This window comes from Sinocyclocheilus rhinocerous, unplaced genomic scaffold, assembly GCF_001515625.1.
Source record: "Sinocyclocheilus rhinocerous isolate Xijiao unplaced genomic scaffold, SAMN03320098_v1.1 scaffold155, whole genome shotgun sequence".
In the NCBI taxonomy this organism is placed as follows: Eukaryota; Metazoa; Chordata; class Actinopteri; order Cypriniformes; family Cyprinidae; genus Sinocyclocheilus; species Sinocyclocheilus rhinocerous.
This window is the reverse complement of record NW_015661891.1, coordinates 500,407-519,980: the sequence shown is the minus strand read 5'-3', so window position 1 is coordinate 519,980 and position 19,574 is coordinate 500,407. Positions and strand designations below refer to the sequence as shown.

At 36.2% G+C, this 19,574-nt stretch overlaps 1 protein-coding gene across 2 annotated transcripts; it reads right to left on the bottom strand.

The window, feature by feature from the left end:
- Window positions 1-3,543: 3,543 nt before the first annotated feature.
- On the bottom strand, window positions 3,544-19,574 carry LOC107726837 (sodium- and chloride-dependent GABA transporter 2-like). 2 transcript variants are annotated; one of them, XM_016536538.1, is made up of 15 exons: window positions 19,354-19,574; window positions 18,709-18,843; window positions 18,452-18,592; window positions 17,002-17,110; window positions 16,341-16,400; window positions 15,175-15,304; window positions 12,985-13,119; window positions 9,286-9,389; window positions 9,052-9,176; window positions 8,126-8,238; window positions 7,886-8,017; window positions 7,712-7,814; window positions 6,332-6,432; window positions 5,672-5,818; window positions 3,544-3,765 (listed from the first exon to the last, which is right to left on the bottom strand). In XM_016536538.1, exons 1-15 carry the CDS (start codon window positions 19,550-19,552, stop codon window positions 3,604-3,606), a joined length of 1,896 nt encoding a protein of 631 aa, XP_016392024.1. In that variant the 5' UTR covers window positions 19,553-19,574; the 3' UTR covers window positions 3,544-3,603. The 2 variants fall into 2 exon arrangements, with proteins under 2 accessions (XP_016392024.1, XP_016392026.1); XM_016536540.1 differs by lacking the exon at window positions 7,886-8,017.

The following is a 19,574-nucleotide window of genomic DNA, read 5'->3' as shown; positions in this document are numbered from 1 at the left end:
AGAACGGTATACTACCGTAAAATTCCATGTAATGTCCAATACAGTTTTTCACCGTATATAGTAGGGGAATTTACCGTTAACCATTTAACAGGTTTTTACTGTAGCATTTTGACAGTCTTTTACCGTTAAATTCACGGTCATTTTTTACAGTGTACTACTTACACTAAACCTGCTGTCAGTGTTAACAAAAGCAAACATAGAAAAAAGGTGAATTTTCTGAAGCAACCATGCCATTTTAAGTCTTTTACTCGATTTATCCACATCGCAAGTGCAGTGCTGTATCAGGTGAGCTACTGAGCAAGTTTACTATTCCATCACATAATCAGCTCCATATGTAATGGTTTTCTGGCAATGTCAAAAATCATGCACATGGTAAAAGTGATATGATGTCAGAAGATAGTATTGTGCAAGGAACCACGCAAAAATAAATCTTTATTAATTGACTGCCTTTTTCTCACAGTGATTATAGGGGAAGACTAAGTCGTTGCCACTAGTGCTTTTTTGCAGTGAATTGTATGTACTGTATGCATGAGCATATCTTTCAAATGCTCATACTATGCTGTGTTACTTTTCTAGTAAATTCATAATTTCAAGGATTTTTAGATACTTTACCTCGATTATTAGACAAAAATTATCATTAAGAATATGATTATTTTCAGTAAAGGTTGTGTAGAGCTTTATGTGGCTATGCAAGTCACGCTTACCGATGCGTTAAATCAGTGCAGAGGTTATTGAGCTGCATGGGTCCCTGGCATGCATAGGCAGCAGGCTAACATTGAGGAATTTCATTGAAGAACCATCTTTTAATACTGTGACAGGGGACATACATCTACATCACAAGACCTGCGGAGAGAAAGAGAGTGTGTGTATTTGAGAGACAAGAGGGAGGGGATGAAAGATGCTCAGATGACAGTGCTGTGTGGTTTGCCTCAGACCTTGCTGCAGTTTTGCACCTTCAGCAAACTGTCCCTCCTAAGAGCCTCATTGAGTGGAATTCCAATTTCTTGCTGCCCTTTGAGATCAAGTATCTCGTAGAAAATGTCCCAGCTATGGAAGGAGAAGTATGCCCTCAAGTGTAGTTTAAACAAAACGAATCGCTCACTGCAGAGTTAAGTCATAAAAATTGCATTAAGCATACAATACCCAGAGATTACAGAGGATTCAGACAAAGATCCAGAGCGATCAGTGCATTTTATAGTCTTATTGTTCCCCCTTTATATTAGGTGTCTTTAACTACTGTGTACTTGGGTAAAAAAGCTGGGTAGTAACTGATTACATGTAATCTGGATTACATAATAAAAAAATTAAGTACTTGTAATTAGATTAAATTACATTTTAAAATACTCATAATCAGTTTTTTTTATTGATTGCATGATTACATATTTTTCACACAACAGCAATAAATTATTCACAATTTATTAATTCTCCCTAATTCATCTTTTTTCATCTTGTTCCTTTCAAATGTTCCTTAAAATAGCCTACCACTTATATTAGAAAGTCTTCCAGTATTGTGGACATTCAGACAAAGACCAGTCACAAAAATCATTTCAGGTTTAAGTGTTTCAACATTGCATCAACTACTGATGAACACATTATTTTTTATTTGAATTATCACTTGGTAGGTTATTACTGTGTCTTTGGAAGGCTTTTGTTTTTCAAACAAATTAAAATGCACAAATTACTTGAGATAATTTAAGAGACTTGAGATTTTAAAATAAATGTTTTAAAAATTACGTATCACATTTGCATGTTCACAGTTCTCTAGTGTTGGTTAATGGTCACAGCTAAACAAATAATTAATAAAAAAAAAACTTTTTTTTTCATTGATTGATTGATTGTATTTTAAAATTGTTTAATTTAATTTTACATTTTTATAATTTATTTAATTATTACCTTTTCATTAAACTCACAAACCCCCTGCAGTTCCCTGCGTTATGACATCATAGTATACTAACATACAATGGCCTCAAAAACAATTTCCACATGTGTTACACTATATGAATATCTATTTTACAGTCCTGTACAGGTACTAAATCCAAGTAGTTACCTTTTATTAAAGCTGCATTGAAACAATCTGTATTGTATGAAACACTCTATAAATAAAGGTGACTTGACTTTTGCAAGTAAACTGGATTTAATTATTTTTGGACTATCAATAAATGTTGGAATTCCTATTCTATAATAACAGTGTCAAAATATTGACCTATGAGGCTGATAATTAACCCTAAACTGCTCAAAATGTCCAGAACCTGGTTCCCTTGAAACATCCTAGACACGCCTCCCTTTGAGAGCTGCTCCCTAATTGGTTCTCCAGAGTAAACTTCACCATTAAGCCCGCCCCTTTGTGTTATGACAGGCAGTGATAGACCCTAAAGCCATCACATGACATTATCTGTTAATTGAATGTCCCTTCAGATTACATGGATGAGAGGCTCAGATGAGAACAGCTAATGACTGACTGAAAGAGAAAGAGATATTGATGTCCCTGCAGAGGAATTATGATTTTACTCAAATTCAAGCAATATATTGATTGTGCACCTGTATTTAAAACTGTTCTTAGTAGATCATATCTGTTTTAGAGTTGTAAATTAGAAGTCCACTTACTTTTGGACACATAATATAATAGTAATATATCACATATGTAGCAACAAAGAATGGACTATTTGAACCAAGTTTTAAAAAATATATTTGGAAAAAAAGGAAGAAAGAACAGTGTTTAATGCGATAAAATGTATCAAAAACTACATTGTATTACAGAAATGGGATAGAAAAGTGGTATAGAGGAGTCTAGTTAAAAATATAAAGAGTGGTTCTGTGGTTCTGAAGAATGCTTCAGTCACCAATGTAATGACACATTTTTGAAAAAAAAAAAAAGATCTATATACCAAGAGAGAGCGAGAGATGACAAATGTAAATGAGACTAATTATCATATTTACACTAAATTGAACTCTATGAGTTATCATAGAGTTGTCATATAAATTTCATATATAAAATCGATTTGCTATTTTTTTCCTCAGCTGCACTAACCCTCACTTTGAACTCCTACAAACAGTTTAATTTCTCCTGAGAACAGAATGACTCATAAAAAACACTCAGTACCCTTAAAGGGATAGTTCACCAAAAAAATGAAATTGTTGGCGTTTTGTCAGGAGCCACGGATATTAATTTTGTGTTCCTTGATATGCTTTTTTTATTCTCAAAAATGGGTAGCCACTGATTTGCATTTTATGAATCACCAAGGACCACGGTTTCAGCTAAAAATCTTCTTTACGGTTCTACTGAAAACAAAAGTCACCTACATCTTGGATGGCCTGAGGGTGAGTAAATTAACAGCAAATGTAAATTTTTGGGTGAACTATCCCTTTAATTATGCATATTAGCACAGTCAAATTTCCAACTGAACCTTGTTTTGTTCATTTGACATCCTGAGTGATGTGTATTTCATATGAGCAGTCTCATACACTGTAATGAAATGCGTTGTCAAGAAATCGAATATATACTTTATATTTAGATTAACTGATTTTATTCAAGTCAAAGATATTATTTAACATAAAGTCCTATATATAATATATAACCTAAAATAAAATCATCATTCTGCTTTATCAAACTCCACTGGTGTGTTCTTTGTTAGCTTTCTCTTCTCCATCTTCCTGAATGTGTTGAGATCTCTGTGGTTTAATGATTACGCGATTAAACAGTGTGAGACGAGGACTGTTTGGTCGGAGCTGCTTCAGGTCACTAGAGGGGGTGATGATGTTACGACCCTGAGGAGATGGAAAGAAGACTGATACATTAATTGTACAATAAATTTCCTAAAAATTACATGACGAGTGTTTGAACAATTATGTGCTGTTAAAGATCGCAGTAAGGTTCCAGGAGTGAACTGGTTTTGAATAACTATGTATTTTGAACAATTAACTGATTTTTAACAATTGCATATAAATATTTCGAGATAAACCTACCATAGGCTCTGAGGTTGTTAATATATGCTTCTGTAGAAGTCAACATGATTTCAGTGCATTTTTATAAAATCTTGTTCATTAGCCCAATTCACAGTGAAGAACTACATTACCCACAATTCCTAACAAAGAACCACCAATCAGAGAAGACTCTGTTACCATGGAAATGTAAACTCTGGCAAAACATTACAATTATGTGAGTGGTTCTCCCTATAACTACTATATAATGTTTGTAAATATGATATACTGCACATTCAAGTTCATTCTAAGATGTACACTTTAATTGTTACATACTTTCTTTTTTTCAAATCCGTGTTTGCAATATCATAATTATGCTGGTTGGTTTGGTTCATGACTTGGTTCATGACAATATTTTACTGAAATCTTTTAGAAATCACTATTGAGAAATGAATGGGGAAAAATACTTCCAGAACCAAGACAGCTGAAAAAGTAGGTGATCACTGTTAAATCCTGCTATTTAAATCATGGGTTTTCTTTTATTATACATTATTTACACACAGGGCCGTTTCTAGCCAATTTGACGCCTGCCCCCCCATCCCCCATATATATATATATAATTCTTTTCAGACACCAGTTGCTTGTCACATTCAAATTGGTTGTCATAGTAACGACACTAATTTGTGGAGATTCAGTGCATTGAGTTCCACATATCTGAATGCATTATTTGTAAATTGACTGTTAAGATAAACATTTTGCACAATTTAGTATCTGTAATATCATTGTGTTGCCACTAGATGCCTGTATAGCCCTATGTAACAATCCCTAGTGGCTAAGACATTGCACACACTTTACCCCCAACTCACACAGAAATTAATTTTATTACATTTTGATTTGGATACTATATACTATACTTCTACATATTGTTTAGATATTATCAATGGATACTTTTTTGTCTTTATCTGTTTTTTGTTCAATTTTTTAGTTGTTCTTTTTTGAAACATTGATTTAAAGTGTCAGTGCTTCAGCCGTCCATGTCGAGCGCACGGAAACAGGTGATCAATCAGGCTTTTCGGAAGTTTGATAAGACAGGAGACGGCGTTGTGACCATAGAAGATCTACAGGGTGTTTACAACAGCAAACACCACCCCAAATACAAGAGCGGAGAGTGGACAGAAGAACAAGCCTTCCGCTCTTTCCTGGAAAACTTCGACTCAGGGCCGTTTCTAGCCAATTTGACGCCCTAGGCGAAATCCCTATTCCCTTTTAAAAAAGTGTTACCTTGCCAAAGCACTGACAGAGCCCACTGATCTAATGGCGTTGTTGAGCGCTCCAAATGCAAACTTTGCATGCAACAATCAGGCAGCAATTGACAGCACTCTGATCTAGTGGCATACAGGCATCGTCAGATTGACAGTACTCTAGCCCAATAATGTTGGGGGACCCAGTGGGGGCGGCAGTCATATTTCAGGGTGACCGTGCCACTCTATCACAACCCTGCTAAAAGTGCCAGTACGTGCGCTCATTTGCGCCCCTTCAGCTGGTGGCGCCATAGGCGACCACCTAGCTCGCCTATGCCTAGAAACGGCCCTGTTTACACACATAATTCTGTGTTAAATGGTAAAAAGTCAGTGTCGGTATTTAAGAATGGAGGACAGATGCTGTGACAGACGGAATTGACTGAGATAAGATGAATGAATGCATGACTAAATGATGAACGGATGGGTTGGATGGATTGATGGGTTTTACTCTCCCTTCCTAAAGAGACGAACAAGAAGATTGGGATGCAAACCATAGGAATGACTGTGAGCAAAGGTGCCAACTTGTAACTCCAGTCCGGCACAAATGGATCAGCTGAAGACACAGATTTACTACCCAGCAGGTTATACAGCAGAGTAGCCTAAGGGGGGGGACAAATTCCTGTACTTTCAAAATGGTTACTCAATTTGATGCAAAACTTAATTCACAACACAAAATATATACAACATCCTGACTACAGTACATGCACCATGTTGGTGTAAAGACCTTGAAGAGCCTGGGCTCTGCAACACTCAAAATAATCATCGAATCATTGAATTCATCATTTGAATACTGCTTATGGATAAAACTGTCTGCTAAAAAAGTAATTCTAAATGGATATCTATTTTTAGTAGCTACAGTTTGCCACTTTTTCTTTTTGAGTGTTACAAATTCTATAAAATAAAAGAGACAGAAGACTCCAAAAAGCTCCAAACCATGACAGATAAACTGCTCGGATTAATGAATGTATTGAAGGAATGGATGCATAGCAGGATGTCAAACGAAACATGAAACAATCATTGATGAACTAATGAGAAAGCAGTGCAGATTTTGAAACAATAAACAGTTACAGAAGAGTGAGAGAGAGCTAGAGAGAGACTAAATGTGAACTCACAACACAGATGAGAGGGGTAATGAAGAGCCAGCAGTACTTCAGCACAGGGAATGGTGCATATCCAATCATGTCCTCAATGTTGTCATAGAAACGGTTTGCACCTGCAAACCAGCCATTTTTTTTTCTTGTTTACCTTTCTCTCATTTTTAAAATGCATGTCTTATTGCCGTTATTATACACAGTGTTCGTTTTTTGAGTAGCAAACTTTAAACTCCAGGGGAAGTTTTATGAACAAAGTATAGGGCTAAAAGATTAACTCACTCAACTTAAACTTGTTTAAGAATATTTATATGTTCAATACTCATCCATAATTGATATTCATATTATAATGTAATTACATTGTAATAAACATATAGTACAACAAGTAATTATTTGCTGTAGTTTAGAAAAGTTATTGTATTAAACATTTTTTGATATACACTGTAAATAATATTTTGTCGTAAATTATAATTTTTTTGCAGTTGGTTGCATTGAGTGGTAATATGTCCTTAGAGTCTCAGTGAAACTGCATTCACAACCCATTTTACTTTAATAATGTGTCATAGAGAAACAAGCTATTCAATAAGAATTTTTGATTCCCTGAGGGGGCCCGGCCCAGCTACCTCGGTCACTGTGCCCCCTCACCTCTGGTGCCGTCTCAGTAGTGGGCGCCCTGATTTTAGTCGGTGAGGCAAGGTACTGCCCTGGGAAGGTTTTATTTGTGGCACATTTGTCCAAAAGGTGTGAGTTTTTTTTGCGCCAATGCATTGTTAAAGGATCAGCGTGTCATGTAATATTCCCATATAAACTTTAACATCCAATTAAAAAATATTTGTATAGTAAAATTTGCTAATTCACGAGATCAATACATCCTTTATTAGACCGCTTTGTCGAGTTAAGTGCATCCTTACGGAGGTGTCGAAATGCTGAATTAATTCATTCACTTCTAACAGCGCTTAGTGGGAGCAGCGTCATAGAGGGCAGAGCGTCACGTTATATAAAGGGGACGTTAACGCGTTAATGAGTAGCAAATGATTAAGTAGCTGCATTGGTTACTTTTGTGCCACTGATAAAGCTTTTATATGTAGTTTGGGGTAACAGGGGTTTTATAGGTTTGACTGAAATAATAATGCAATAACTGACACTTTAAATCAATGTTTCAAGAAACAACAACAAAAAAATTGAACAAAAAACAGATAAAGACAAAAAAGTAGCCATTGATAATATCTAAACAATATGTAGTAGTATAGTATATAGTATCCAAATCAAAATGTAATAAAATTAATATGTGTGATTTATGTGTAAATGTCTTAGTCACTAGGCAATAGGGATTTCGCCTAGGGCGTCAAATTGGCTAGAAACGGCCCTGATTGTATGTATGTGTATTGTAGCGTCTCTTACCGTAAACCCATGCGACAACAATCGTCTCAAAGCAGGCGATAAAGAGCAGGTTAGTTCCACTCGGGCCATAGGTGTCCATCACAGTAAACAGATGGAATCCTCCCTAAAATATAGTATGCTGTAGAGTTAGAAAATATCTAATATCTAATCTCTATTTTCTTTTTTTTTCTATACCTTTGTGATGAATGGCAGACCCAGTAAGAAGCAGATGACGGCGATTTGTAACACCAAAAGCTCTCGCCGCTTCCTTAGAACTCCAGGAAATAGGTCTGTGAGAGCTGTGGCTAAACTCTCCACACACACAAACTTCAAAAGACATGGATATAAACCCTCACACATTTATCAAAATGGACATAAGACTCGTGGAAAAAATATCATAAAATATCATGTTATATATATTATGTGATGTTGTACCTGGCTGTCAAGGCCCAGAAGAAGTACCATAAAAAAGAAAAGAACAGACCAGAACTGGGGTCCAGGTAACAGAGAGAGGGCTCTAGGATATGCTATGAATGCTAGTCCAGGACCTGAAATAAAAAAATAAAAAAAAAATAAAATAAAAGTTTTTCATTATTGTCGCATAACCCTAAAATATATATTTCATAATATATCATTCATAATATATCATTCAGTATTCAGTTTCAATACATTCAGACATACATAGACCACAAGCGTTGGCCTGAGATGCTCTCTTGTGGTGGATAGCAACATAGCAAGAGACTATGATACACTACATGGTCAAAAGTGGCCATGCTTGCAGTTGGATTGCCAATTTACCCTGAAAGTGTTCAGTGAGGTTCAGATCTGAGATTTGTGCATGTCTTTTCCACTAGAATCAGTACTTGATGTGCGTAGAGGCATAAAAGTCACCGGACTCTAAATGTTTGTTTAAGGAGACTGAAAAAGCATCTGTAACCCATTAATTAGAAGGCAGTGTCCACATATTTTTTTTTTTCCATGAAAAATGTAGACCCATATAATGTAGACCCTTAAAGTGTAGAAAATTGAATAGGAGGAAAAATGCCTGTTTTGTGAGGAGACGCAAAGTTTGTTGAGGGAACACAATACTTTTAAAAGAGAATACAAGTGTTTTGTGAGAGAACGCAAATATTCTCTATAGTTTTGTGAGAAAGCATAAATGTTTTGTGAAAGAACACAAAGTTCCATGGGGGATGTAGTACTTTTGTTAGCAAATCCAAAAGCACTGAAATATAATTTTTCCTCCCATCTCATATTTTGTTCCATCACCATGTCCCCTTTGGGGCTGCATACACATAAATAATCCAGTGTACTATATTATATCTAGACAGCTTATATAGTCTCATCATAACAATATTTACCTGATGATGCTATGTCTTCCATGGGTAAACCTAACTGATGGGCCATGAACCCCAGAATAGAAAAGACAACAAATCCAGCAAAGATGCTGGTGGAGCTGTTCAGAATACAGAGTGCTATACAGTCCCTGTGGAACACAGAATATAGAAATAACAATAAATGATGAAACGCAGACGACTGTGATATGTATCAATGGGTGGGGTGCAGAACGTTAATGCAGGAGGCTACTTACTGACTTGTAGCAGTCATTGTTGTATTTGTTATAACTGCCCAGCGCTGTTAGGACTCCTTGACACACAGCGTAGGAAAAAAACACCTGAGTGCCTGCATCACGCCATACCTGCAGAAAATGAGATGAAGATGCAAAATAAAATGCATTTTAATTTTGGGGTGGAATTTGACCTGGACATCTCTTTATGAGATTCACAAATTCACTGTAGACATCCAGTTTGAGCAATGCACTCCTCGAATGGGCCTCTAGTCTGCACATCTGGTTACTATAAGCAGGGTTAGAGGGCTGACATCCTCCAATTCAGTTTCGTAATGCTAGTGTTTATTCGCTTTTCTTAGACTCTATATACATGATACCCTATCCGCCTATATATTTATACACACTTCCTGTGTGAGTACATTGTCTCAGAGAAGGCAAGGCAAGTAAGAAAGAAAATAATCAAACCGTACAAACAATAAAACAAAAAAAATATTTCTAAATATTATACATTTTTATAATTTTATACTGTCCTACAGTGACACCAATAGATGCAGTTTGGATGGCAACATCTACACTGAACAAAATTATAAACGCAACACTTTTGTTTTTGCCCCCATTTTTCATGAGCTGAACTCAAAGATCTAAGACTTTTTCTATGTACACAAAAGGCCTATTTCTCTCAAATATTGTTCACAAATCTGTCTAAATCTGTGTTAGTGAGCACTTCTCCTTTGCCGAGATAATCCATCCACCTCACAGGTGTGGCATATCAAGATGCTGATTAGACAGCATGATTATTGCACAGGTGTGCCTTAGGCTGGCCACAATAAAAGGCCACTCTAAAATGTGCAGTTTTATCACACAGCACAATGCCACAGATGTCGCAAGTTTTGAGGGAACGTGCAATTGGCATGCTGACTGCAGGAGTAAAAAATGGGGGCAAAAACAAAAGTGTTTATAATTTTGTTCAGTGTATATGCCTCTCTTAAGCGCATTGTGTTCTCATTGAGGCCCCAAACAGGGTGAAACTGTGATTTTGGAGTTAGAAGAAAGTTAAATCTGGCCATGATTCTGATGTATACTGATCTTCTACCAAAAAATAAATAACTAAATAAATACATAAAATAAATAAATAAATAAAAATGCCTGGGGACGCGCAGCCCTTCACTTAACTTTTTGAGTGAGTATGCTAAACTGATATAAAATGTGTGTACTGGGTCAAACAAAAACTGGATTAGAGCATACATGTGTCACAGTTGGTTGCAGGGAGGAAGATTTTAGACTGGATCTATTTACAAGCAGTTTTATTAAAATTTGAAAAGCAAAATATAATTCAAAAAGACAAGCATGACAAAAAGCCAACTAACTTTACAATGAAGAGGACAGACAATAAGTAACAGAAACTGAGAGCTATAAATCCAAAGGAACAAATATATACACACAGAACAATTCTTTCTAGTCCTCGAATCTGATTGGCTGAGAGCCTTTTCCAGGCATGCAATATTCTAGTAACAACAGAACTCCAACCGTTTCACCGTTTGTATCAGTCTGCTTGCGGTACTTCTCACAGCGGATTTCAATGGCAGACGCCCAAATCCACTATAATTTGATAAATAATACTGTTTTTTGTGTCACAGAATGTAGGTTTAATAGTTTTTTTTAAGAAAAGAATGTAGTTGTTTAGACTTAAAATATGTGGTATGTTAATAAAGATAACATCGATTTTAAAATTTGCTTCAGCATTTTCAGAGCTCCATGGCGTCCACAGCATCCGTTCAACACTCATTAACCCACCGAGAGCAGCCTTAACTCGGCCAGATCTTCTGGAATTTACCACTGGTTCTGATGTCTCTATAGAGGTTAAACATTACATATAATTTGTTTTGGGTAAATCTAACGGGGCCTCCTTAATCTATTTTTTTTCCCAGAGCAAATAGATTTGGCTGAGGGCAAAATCTCATCACGTTCTATTTTATATAACTTTAATGCTGTATATCAGAGTGCTGCCTTTGTACATTTGACTGAATTGCCTAATAACTTTTATGATGGTTGTTTATTAAACATTATTATTAAATAAATATGTTTTATACAAATAATAGTATTTCATTAATAATAGTACTTGGTATTCAGAAACGCAGAAACGGTGTGTGTTCATGATGGTGATTTTAGTTACTCGTGTGATATTGCTCATATAATTATATAAAGACAATTCTATTCCATCCATCTATTCTCCAAACCGCTTATACTCTGTAGGGTCGCAGGGATGGAGCCTATTTCAGAGTCTCAGGGCACAGGCTGCCGACACCCTGAACAGATGGCCAGTCAATTCTATTAATTCAATTCTATCCTCAAATTAATTCTAATGCCAAAAGCTACAAAAATATCAAATAGTATAAACATGAATTCATATTAGTTTCAGAAACAACAAGCACAGAGTGGGGGCTTTGCTTCTTCATTTCTGAAGTCTACCAGGCTAAACCGGTGATAGAAGAGGGGTGGAGGACACCCTATAACAACCCTGTGATTGTTACACAATTCCAAGATATCTTCTCTTCTGCCTCCCTGCCTCAACTTTTGCAGCTGCCTTGTATAATTCCAACAAACTTATTTTTGTGGCTCCGTGGCTCCCCTCCAAAAACCAAAAGCACCTCCCACGCAATACATCGCCTTTTCGCCTCGTTTTTTGCCAACCTTTATTTTGTTTTGCGGTGAAAGCAACGAAAATCCCTCTCTAAGAAAATAGTTTTGTCACTTGCATTGTTAAACTCCTCTTACAAAAAAAACAAAACAAAGAAATTCTGTAGAAACTCTTTCAGAAAACAAAAGTTGCATGTTTCGGTGTTCATGTGCATCTGTTTTTCCCTCTAGTTCTATATACAGACCCAGTGATAGCCGCTATGCCTGAGGCTCAGAGAAACAAACCTCCCTGTCTGGAATCATTACAAAGTCATCATAGTCAATGAGTTCTTAAGACCATTAATAGGTCATTTTCTTGGAAACAAAATGCTCCTTTATGGATTGCGATCCAACCAGACCACCCACATGACCCAGATTTACACATTTGGACTTTTCCACACATGCCACATGAATAAAACTGAATATTTACTGTTTTACAAGTCATCACAGCAATGTACTGTTCCATGAATTAGACATAACATGAAAAACACATGACACATCTAACTATACAAGAATGCCAGACTGCCATCCAACTATTCCAGAATGGCATTTTGGAATTACAACCGTTCCAGTACTAACACAAGTATAAACGTGAAATCCGATTCCTTTTAAATGCATATTTCTGGTCTTATTGTGTATTTTGACATCATTCCTAAATGTGCACGTCATTCCAAACTGAAAATGTTTGTCTTGGTAATCTTATTCGAAATGTGATCCGCATCTTTCATTCTTGCCAATTTATTTTTTCCAGTTTATTTTTGAACCCCCCCCACTGCCATCCAGCCACCTGCTTTTTTTAGATCAGGCAAGTAGGCAGGTTTTGGCATATATTCCCATGCTATAAAATTGCATCTTGAAACAATCAACCGCTTTGTCGCACTGTAATTCATTAAAGCGATCATGTATCTCCATCAGATCCACAAGAAATAGTAGATCATTGGGATGGTAATTTTAGCGTACTGTATTCGGGACATTATCAATTCTAACCTCAGAAACTATTTAGGACAGATAGCAAGCAAAATGAGAAGTAGGGATTGTGTGCACTTACATCAGGATTAGAGAGTTTACTGATATCAGGATACAGATAATAAGTAATTCCAGTTGCAGCTCCTGGCAGAGTCACTCCTCTGATGAAAAGGATGAACAGCATTAAGTAGGGGAACGTAGCTGTGAAGTACACAACCTGCAAAACAACACATAAATATCATGTTAGTTGACTTCTCTAAAATATTCCAGTGTTACATACATAAAAGAGATTCCCATAGGCTAGCAGACACATGAAGAAAATCATAGACAATTAGCCATTAGGGCATTAGCTATTAGCCGCTTAGCCACATTCTAAGCAACCACTCAAAATACCTTAGCAACATCCACAATGCCACTCTGAACATCAGTGGATTACCTAATACTGGGAAATTCCAACATCGCAGTGGCACATTTTTCACAACCTTTTCACAAATTTCTTCTGAAAATATTTTGTTACTTATAATGTTCTATTTTGTTTAATTCGAATGTAGACATTGCTAGTTGATATTTTGCATTTATGAGGTTCAAACTAGATTTTCTGAGGAAAATAAGTGAGTGGGGCTTGAACGTACAAAACTAACCGCTATTATGATAAGGTGTTGTGGGCGGTTGCTAGTATGTTGCTATACAGTTGCTATACAGGTATGATAAATGCATCACTGATAGCACACATATTGCAGAGATGTCTATTTGATGATTGTGTTTTTGTGTGCCATCTGCAATAAGTCTTTAAAATGTTCTCTGACTAAAGTTAAATAAACATTTAGAAAACAGCCTAGGCTCTTTGGGAAAACATACCTATGGTGACATTTCTGAAAAATGATGTTACCTGCATGTCCAGTAAATGGTGCTAAAATAAGGTGACCAGACGTGCCACTTCCCGGGAACAGAGCAGACGACTCCTAATGCTTTCGAATAGCTCTCGCGGTACTTTGATGTCATACAATGATCGATCTGCGCAGCACAAACGGTCAAAAACTGCCTATTTTAGGCAATATAGAAATCCTGGGCAGAACGTGTCCCCGGGGAAGTGGCACATCTGGTCACCTTATGCTAAAAGCATGTTCAGTTTTATCTGAAAAAGATGAACATGCAACTGGCAAAATTTTAGTACATTGGTTGTTGCGATGAGTGGTGCTAAAATGTTAATAGTGTTTGAAAATAACATACTCCCCTAAGTCTAACTGATAATGTTAACAAAAGCAAACCTGAGATAAAAAAGTAATTTATTATTATTCATTTTAGCTTCTACATCTTTTAAAGTGAAAAAAGTGACGTGACATGTGGCCAAGTATGGTTACCCATACTAAGTGCACACACACAGCAGTGAACACACACACACCGTGAACACACACACACCCAGAGCAGTGGGCAGCCATTTTTTGCTGCGGCGCCCGGGGAGCAGTTGGGGGTTCGATGCCTTGCTCAAGGGCGCCTCAGTCGTGGTATTGAAGGTGGAAGAGAGCACTGTACATTCACTCCCCCCACCTACAATTCCTGCCAGACCTGAGACTCGAACTCGCAACCTTTGGGTTACGAGTCCGACTCTCTAACCATTAGGCCACGACTTCCCCAACTTTTATCATGATTCATGTTTCATGGGAATTTTACCAGCTGTACCAGGTGAGCTACTGAGCAAGTTTACTACATCAGAAAAGCCATATATGTGATGCACATCATGCAAATCATGCACTATGGTAAAAAAAATATTTTGAGGTCAAATCATAGCATTGTGGAAGGAATTGTGTAAAAAAATGTTACTACAGTATGTGCTTTGTTGCTGCTAGTTGTTTGCTAAGCTGTTAAGGTTTTTTTTTATTTTTGTTTAGCATGTTGCTACGCAGGTGCAACTGTAGGTTGTTCTAGGTGGTTTCTTGAGTGTTTATGCAGCTGTTGAGGTGTTCTGGACTGGTTTTAGTGTGATACTACATTGTTGGATGGTGTGTGTGGTTGCAATGCTGTTGCTAAAATGTTTTGAATGACTGTTAGCATGCTTGGTTGCAAGTGTGTTGATTGGGAATTGCAAGGTGGTTGCTAGTGCGTTATGAATGGTTGCTCAAAAAAGTACAAATATTCCAGTCCCTAACTATGGCTCAGGTCCTTCAGTGTAAGTTTATAGGTTTTTAGTGTTTGTTTATGATAAGTACAATTATGACATTGTTTACACTTGATTATTTCACTGGCAGACAGATGTGCATGAGTATCAGCTGACCTTGCCTGAGGTCTTGACTCCTTTAAAGATGCAGAAATAACAGATGACCCAAGCCAAAAGAAGACACATGGCAAGATCAGCATTTACACTCCCCAGACCACCACTGTTCGCCACCCGCAACATACGATGGCTGGGGGTACACAAAAAAACACACAAATATTATATACAACACTTTTTTTTTTTAGTTCCATGCATGTCAAGTCTCAAAGTCTAAGATTTCTAGTTTTAGGATAAACCTAGGCCCAGAAACCCAAATATACCAATGCTATATATATATATGTATATATATGTATATATATATATATATATGGAAGCCTGTTTCTGCCCCAGAGTAAAAAAAAAAAAAAGGTAACTGTGACTTCTTGTAATTGTGTCGTTATTCCTTGTAATTTCAGCTTTATATCTCACAATTATAACTTTATCATAATTGCGACTTTGGTTTTGGTATTTGCAACTTTATGTCACCTGGGGGTACACAAAAAAACACACAAATATTATATACAACACTTTTTTTTTTTAGTTCCATGCATGTCAAGTCTCAAAGTCTAAGATTTCTAGTTTTAGGATAAACCTAGGCCCAGAAACCCAAATATACCAATGCTAGATACAGATGTATCTGTGCTGTTATTTAGTTTTGTGGGCTTTAGTTTAGGAAACTGCACAAACTATAAACATATTGTTTTCATTGAGTTCACTGGCTCTGTGGTTCAGCGCAGATTTCTCAATATCCCATGTCTGCCTGATGAAACATTAAAAGTATTTGTCTCACAGATGTTGGATGTTTTTCATGTTTCTTCCCACCCTTTTAAGGGTAGGGGTTATCTCACTCATAGTCCAATACTTGGAAGAGAACTAACCCTAAATTATGTGAGCTTTCTGACATTACCAAATCCTTTCGTAAGTAGCTGACTGACAGTAAAGCAAGTTCCGTGTTGTTAAAATGGGAAATATGCAGGTGATTTTATAAGGAGCTATTGCTGCCTGACACTGTATGACTGTAACCTGTAACATAATGTAATTATAGGAATTTGGAGATAAACAAACAAACAAATAAATAAGTTTGGAATTGCACTGAAACAATCACAGTTCAATTTGTTCAAAGAAATGTGTAGTACTAATGCATAAACAGTATTTGAAATGTTTAAGTAGCAAATTATGTAACTTACAACCAGTACTCTTGTTCTGGGGAGATCAATTTAAAAGGCCATTCGGATTCATTTTGAAAACTGATGAAAGAAAGACATAAGGAGATTGTGAGTTCACCACAGCTTTTCAAGGGCATTCTTTTCAACCAAAAGCAGATGTTTCTGTGTTATGATAAGTTAGATACACAAAAAGCTTGGTCTTTCTATTCTGAAACACAGTGTAGAAAGAAAAATTGTGTAACCGAACCTTAATTGGTTTGCTGATTTAAGATGGTCTAGTTGGTCTCGAAATAACGTTTTAAGCTATTTTCTTTCAGTAGCTCATTAACAGAAAAAAAAAAAAAACACACAAAGCTTATTATATGAAGAGCTATATAATAATAGGTTTACAACATTCATTAACGGATTTCAGTGAAATGTTCAAATACACCTGCATCAGTCTGTGTTCTTTTCATTTTCCTGTTAGGTCCAAACAAGTCCAAACAAAGAATAAATAATTCTTACTTTAATACTTGCAGTAATAAATGCATTACAAAAGGGTCTTTGTTTAGGCAACTTTTCCAACAGATGTGTTTGCAATCTTCTAAAGCCTGAATCCAACGAACATCTTCTATGACCCTGTAAACATCAGGAGAGCAACAGAAGTGTTTTGATTTTGTACTCTGTTGTTAAGTGAGGTTACCTCATGCTGTAGTTGTCACCATATTTATCCGTTTCATTGTAGAGGAAAGACCAGTCAGCGTCAGGTCTGTGTAAACCTGTGTAGGTAGCACTTATATTGTGGCAGTTCACTGTCGATAAAATGGGAGATCAAAGTGAGCTCAAATTGATCTGGAATGGGAACAGTCATTTATATTTATATTGAATTTTTATTTTCAACATTATTATTTTTAATATGTTCCATGTTCCATTTAGTTCCATGTATGTCAAGTCTCAAAGTCTTAAAAAAAAAAAGGTAACTGTGACTTCTTGTAATTGTGTCGTTATTCCTTGTAATTTCAGCTTTATATCTCACAATTATAACTTTATCATAATTGCGACTTTGGTTTTGGTATTTGCAACTTTATGTCACAACTGCAACTTTTTTTCACATTAGCTCATTTATTTCATTGCATTCTCAATTTTATTTCTCATAATTCTGAGTGTATCTTACAATTTGCAAATGTATTTCTAACTGTGACTTTATTGTTTGTTTTATTGTAATTGCGACTTTATTCCTTGTTGCAATTGGAACTTTATATTTCACAGCTACAACTTAATTTCTCAGAATTGTGACTTCATTTCTTGTAATTGTGACTTTTTCTTGTAATGTTGGCTTTATATCTCACAGTTGCAACTTTATTTCTCATAACCGTGCCTTCATTTCTTGTAATTGTGACTTTGTTATATGTTTGTATTTTTTTTGCAACAGCACTTTTAATTCTCATTGCAATTTTATTTCCTGTAATTGTGAGTGTAAATTGCATTTCTCATAAACTGTGACTTTATTTCTTGTAACTGCAACTTATATCTCACAATCACAACTTTATTTCACGTGATTGAGACTTTATTTCTCATGATTGTGACTATTTTTATTTCATAATTGTGACTTTACTGCTTGCAATTACAACTTTATTTCTTGTAATTGCGACTTCATATCTTACAATGTGACCTTGTATCTCACAATTCCAACTTTATTTTTTGAAATGTTCAGTATCTTTCAATGTGACTTCATATCTCCTAACTGCAGCAACCAAACTTTTATTTCTCGGAATTGCAATTTGAAATCATTAATTATACAGTATCTCACAATCTGATTTTATGTTTTACTTTGAACTTTATCTCACAATGAACTATTTTATTTTTATGCTGGTGCAAAAACCGGAAAAAAAAAAAAAGTCTGATCATTTAGAAAGGTGCTAATTCCCCTCAACAAATCACACATAAGTAGCCTAATATTCATTTCTGTAGCACAAACGTTGCAGGATGAGCTACAAACCAAAAGTAAAAACAACTAAGCTTGTACAATAGCAGTTGTTGACATTATTAACATTCAAAGCTGCAATGCTTGTGCCACTGGGCAAGTCTGAAATTGCCCGACAGGTATTCAGTGTCTTGAGCTTATATGAATTACATAATACATTAAACCACACCTGTGTTCCAATAATTGTCCAAGGAAGTCCAAGGTAGAGTACTCCAAAAAGAGTTGAATAGATAAAACAGAGCCCAGGCCAGGATCACAATGTAATATATATTCAGATAAATCACTATAACTTGGGAGGCAACACCTACACCTGTGGACAAAAACCACACTGTGTGAGAAATGCCACATGTGCAAAATAATACACAAAGCACAGTACAATTAATTCCAGCAATTCAATACATGGACTTTTATGAAAGCATAAGTCACCTTCAAACATGGGGCAGATTTTTCTCCAAGCAGTGATCCCCCCTTCACTGGTGTATTGACCTAATGCCGTCTCAAGGAAGAATACTGGGATTCCACAAAAGAAGAGGAAGATGAAATAAGGGATGAAGAAAACACCTGGAGAGGCCATAACAAAAATGAGTTATTAGTCATAATCTAGGGTGAAACTCTTGTTTCCATTATCTTTAAGGGTTGTAAAAGAACAGAGCAATAACATATCATTAAATAAGCAATGTAATACTGTAGCTTCTTTTGATCACATTTGAATAAGGAGCTTGAGGGTAAACGGTAGCAAACACATTAACTTAACCGTTTTGGTTTACACGATTCATTTTTAAAGAAATATAACTTGTGCTTACTTATTTTAATAAGTATATATATATGAAGAGTTCATTTGCAAACCTGAGCATTGCAGAAGAACATAGTGGTCTATTGATTAAGTTAAAAACCATGGGCTTCAGTTCTGATGTGCTGAATCTTAAAGGTCAAATCCATCTCTCTGTGCAGAGCTTTAAAACGCCCCAGGCGTATTGCCTCTTTCTTTCTTTCTTTCTTTCTTTCAATGTTACACTTCTTCTTCAGCAGTCCTGCTTTCCAACCCTCTCTCTATGACAAACTTTCACTTACCGCCTCCATTTTTGTAGCACAGGTAAGGGAAGCGCCACACGTTCCCCAGGCCGATGATCTCTCCAGCCATGGACAGCAGGAACTCAGTCTTGTTGGCCCATTTCTCCCTGGCCTCGGGTCTATTTTCAGCGCTCCCTTTCTGGCCCTCTGTCTCCATAGCTTCCCTATCAGCAATGCCTCCATCTCTACTCTCCTCCATGGTCTTTATCTATCTATATGTG

Coding starts and splice junctions, on each gene's coding strand:
- LOC107726837 (XM_016536538.1), bottom strand. CDS start 19,552: ATGGAGGAGAGTAGAGATGGAGGCATTGCTGATAGGGAAGCTATGGAG. Junction 15,305..16,340: donor CCAGAACAAGAGTACTGGTT/GTAAGTTACATA, acceptor GTGTACCCCCAG/CCATCGTATGTTGCGGGTGG. Junction 13,120..15,174: donor GAGTCAAGACCTCAGGCAAG/GTCAGCTGATAC, acceptor GTTGTTTTGCAG/GTTGTGTACTTCACAGCTAC.